At 44.0% G+C, this 3,249-nt stretch overlaps 1 protein-coding gene across 1 annotated transcript; it reads left to right on the forward strand.

Annotated features, from left to right (window-relative positions):
• The first annotated feature begins 1,747 nt into the window (after positions 1-1,747).
• On the forward strand, positions 1,748-3,249 carry LOC138885950 (uncharacterized). The gene is made up of 2 exons (XM_070166960.1): positions 1,748-2,167; positions 2,317-3,249. Exons 1-2 carry the CDS (start codon positions 1,748-1,750, stop codon positions 3,247-3,249), a joined length of 1,353 nt encoding a protein of 450 aa, XP_070023061.1.

Genomic DNA, 3,249 nt, shown 5'->3' on the forward strand with positions numbered 1-3,249 from the left:
GCAGAAGTATCATTGAACGTTGCTCGTCATATATCTGCAGACTTGGAGAGGATATACCGCAATATTAGGGGTCAGCCGCAGGAACAAGAGCCTTGATTACAGTAATGCTGGTGGATTCTACTGCAGAGATCAAAGTCTTCTTTCAGTTATCAGTCCTTTTCATTATGCTTTTGTTGTTTCTAAGTCTATAAGAGTCTTTTGGTGTTGTTTTGACTTTTATTCTAAAAAGACTATTTGAGTCAGGTTTGGTCTCGTTTATCTTTATGTAACTCTTAATTTTTGAGTCTTGTATCAAAATATTATATCGAAAATCAATGAAAAAGTTTTTGATGTTTGTTTTGTAAAAAAAAAATCAAGTGTCTTGCATATCTGAACTACGTAATGATCTGATTCATGCGGTGACATGATACGTAGGCAACCCACAAAAAGCTCGATCTAGTATTCATTTTAAAATGGCTCTAAAGTAAGGGATCAAATAAGGCGAGTGAAAAAAAAATAATAATAAAAAAAGAAAACAAAAGAAGAAGGAAATAACAGTGTCAATAAGCAACAAGCTGATAGGCCGGAATGAAACATTGAAGCCTTCCAAAAGCATTTTAGAAATGGTGGCGATGTTAGGAGCATGACATATTACGTGTAATTCATATCTATAAAATGCCTAACCCTAACACGTTTGTTGTCTCTTAAACCAGTAAGTTTAAGGTGGTTGGTTTGTGGTAAATCTGGCAGCACATCATTACTTCACAAGATCTAAGGGACCAGTAGTAATGGATAACAGTGATGAAATCGAGTTGGTCAGTGACAATCCGCAGGGTCAGTCAGTTGAGCAAGAGTCTGAGGAGATAAGAAAATTGAGACAACAACTGTCAGATGTATATCGAGCTTGGGTTTTCGGTCGACCTCTACCCCAGGGTCCCTCAGAGGGAACTTACACCATACCCCAGGCTACTCAACCACCGCTCCATGCAACGAGCGACCCCATTCTACCACCAGGGTATGTGCCGAATTACAGCCTCCATGCTGCCCCTAGTACCTCTAATATGCGACCTCCAGTCACACCGGTCAGGAACACCCCTCTCGTCGTGTCTGGCACACCGGTATATACAATCCCGCCACCACCTCCTGTGACGAGGCCAAATAATGAGCCACTATCTCATGCTTATGATGGACAATACTATTCTTCGAATATGGCTTTTGGGGTCTCGGCTCCATATAATCAGACTCCTCGATACGAATCACCAGTGGAAAATGAAATGCCTGCCACGACGATTGAGCCAGATGAGATGGCCAGGAAAATGAAAAGTCTTGAACAGAATATAAAGAACATACAGGGACTAGGTGGTCACAAAAGTGTTTCATTCAGTGATCTATGCATGTTCCCTCATATCTATTTTCCACGAGGGTTCAAAACCCCAAAATTTGAGAAATATGATGGACACGTCGACCCTATCGCCCACTTGAAAAGGTACTGCAACCAGCTGAGGGGTCAGGAGGAAAGGAAGAGATGCTAATGGCTTACTTTGGGGAAAGCCTTGTGGGGGTAGCTTCCGAATGGTTCATTGACCAAGACATCTCTCACTGGCATGTTTGGGATGACATGGCCCAGGCCTTCATCAAGCAATTCCAATACAACACTAATATTTCACCAGACCGCAATTCCCTATCCAATATGAGGAAAAAGCCAACGGAAAGCTTTAGGGAGTACGCCATCAAGCGGAGGGAGCAAGCGGCCTGAGTTAAGCCGCCCATGGATAATCATGAGTTCATCACTGTCTTTTTGGAGGCTCAAAAGCCTGATTATTTCCAAAACATGATGTCTGCAATGGGTAGGCCTTTTGCTGAAGCAATCAAGATAGGGGAAATGGTCGAAAATGACCTAAAGACTGGCAGAATTGTAAGTCAGGCTGCTCTTAAAGCCACCACCCAAGCGATCCAAAATGGGTCGGGAAGTTTTGCAAATAGGAAAAAGAGAGATGAAGGTTCTATGATGACCTCGGGATCTAGGGAAGTTCAAAGAGGGGCATCGCACCCTTATGTGCAAGTTCAGCAGGGGCGATCTAGCTACCCTCAACATTACTATCCCCCGCCAATTCCTCAATACTCTGTGGGACCACCACAATATACAGTGTTCAATGCTCAATCATATGCTCGGCCTCCCAATCAGCAGGTACGGGCACCAGCTCCAAGGGGCCCCGACCTCAGCAACAAAATTTTTGGGCACCCTACAATGCTCGTCCCAGGCAGTATTATGGTCGAGAGCAGATGCCGACAGAAAAATTCACTCCATTGGCTGAATCATACTCTAGTCTATTCCAGAAGATGAAGCAAATGGGCGTGATTGGACCCATAGCTCCCCACCACATGCATCCAAATTCACATGGATTTCAAGCAAATGCTAGATGTGAATATCATTCAGGTGCCCCGGGGCATAGCACCGATGACTGTTGGACTCTGAAAGGAGCCATAGAAAGACTCATTTCTGAAAAATTAACTGTAATAACGAATGGCGAGGACCCTCCTAATGTGACAAACAACCCGTTGCCGGAACACAATGATGTTTATTTTGTGGGAATGATTGGCCGAGATCAGGAATACAAGTCGGCCGACCAAACAGAAATGACAGTGGGAGCAATTCAAGAAGGAACAAGTATGGAAGTAAGACCAAGCCGAGATGTGCCGTTGATTGTGAAAGGCGCCCTAAACTCAGAAAAGGTAACTTTATTTGTGCCAAAGGTCTCGAGGTTAGAGGTTCGCTCCAATGTTCCAAGCCCAAGGTTGTATGTCCTTGGAGGCCACCCTGTCACAAGGCAGAATCGGGGCGGTACGAATGGCATAACAGAGCCGATCAAAGTCAAACCTGTCGTGCAACCCCATGTGACAAACACAAAAATTGTTCCTTGGAACTACAACAAAACTATGATGACCTACAAAGGCAAGGAAATCATAGAGGAAGTGGGGGAAACTGGAGGTTTGACTCGATCAGGGAGGTGTTATTCTCTAGAAGATTTGATGAAGGCCAAGCAAATCAGAGGAGGCCAATTGCCAATAAAGATGCCAGTCACTGAAGTAGAGGCAGAAGAGTTTTTGAAGAAAATGAAAGCTCAGGATTATTCAATCATTGACCAGCCAAGAAAGACTCATGCCCAAATCTCTCTACTATCTCTGCTCATACATTCCAAAGAGCATGCCTGTGTACTAATCAAGGTCCTGAGTGAGGCACATATCTCAGAGGAGACCACAGTGAATTAG

Source organism: Nicotiana sylvestris, chromosome 2, assembly GCF_000393655.2.
Source record: "Nicotiana sylvestris chromosome 2, ASM39365v2, whole genome shotgun sequence".
Lineage (NCBI taxonomy): Eukaryota > Viridiplantae > Streptophyta > Magnoliopsida > Solanales > Solanaceae > Nicotiana > Nicotiana sylvestris.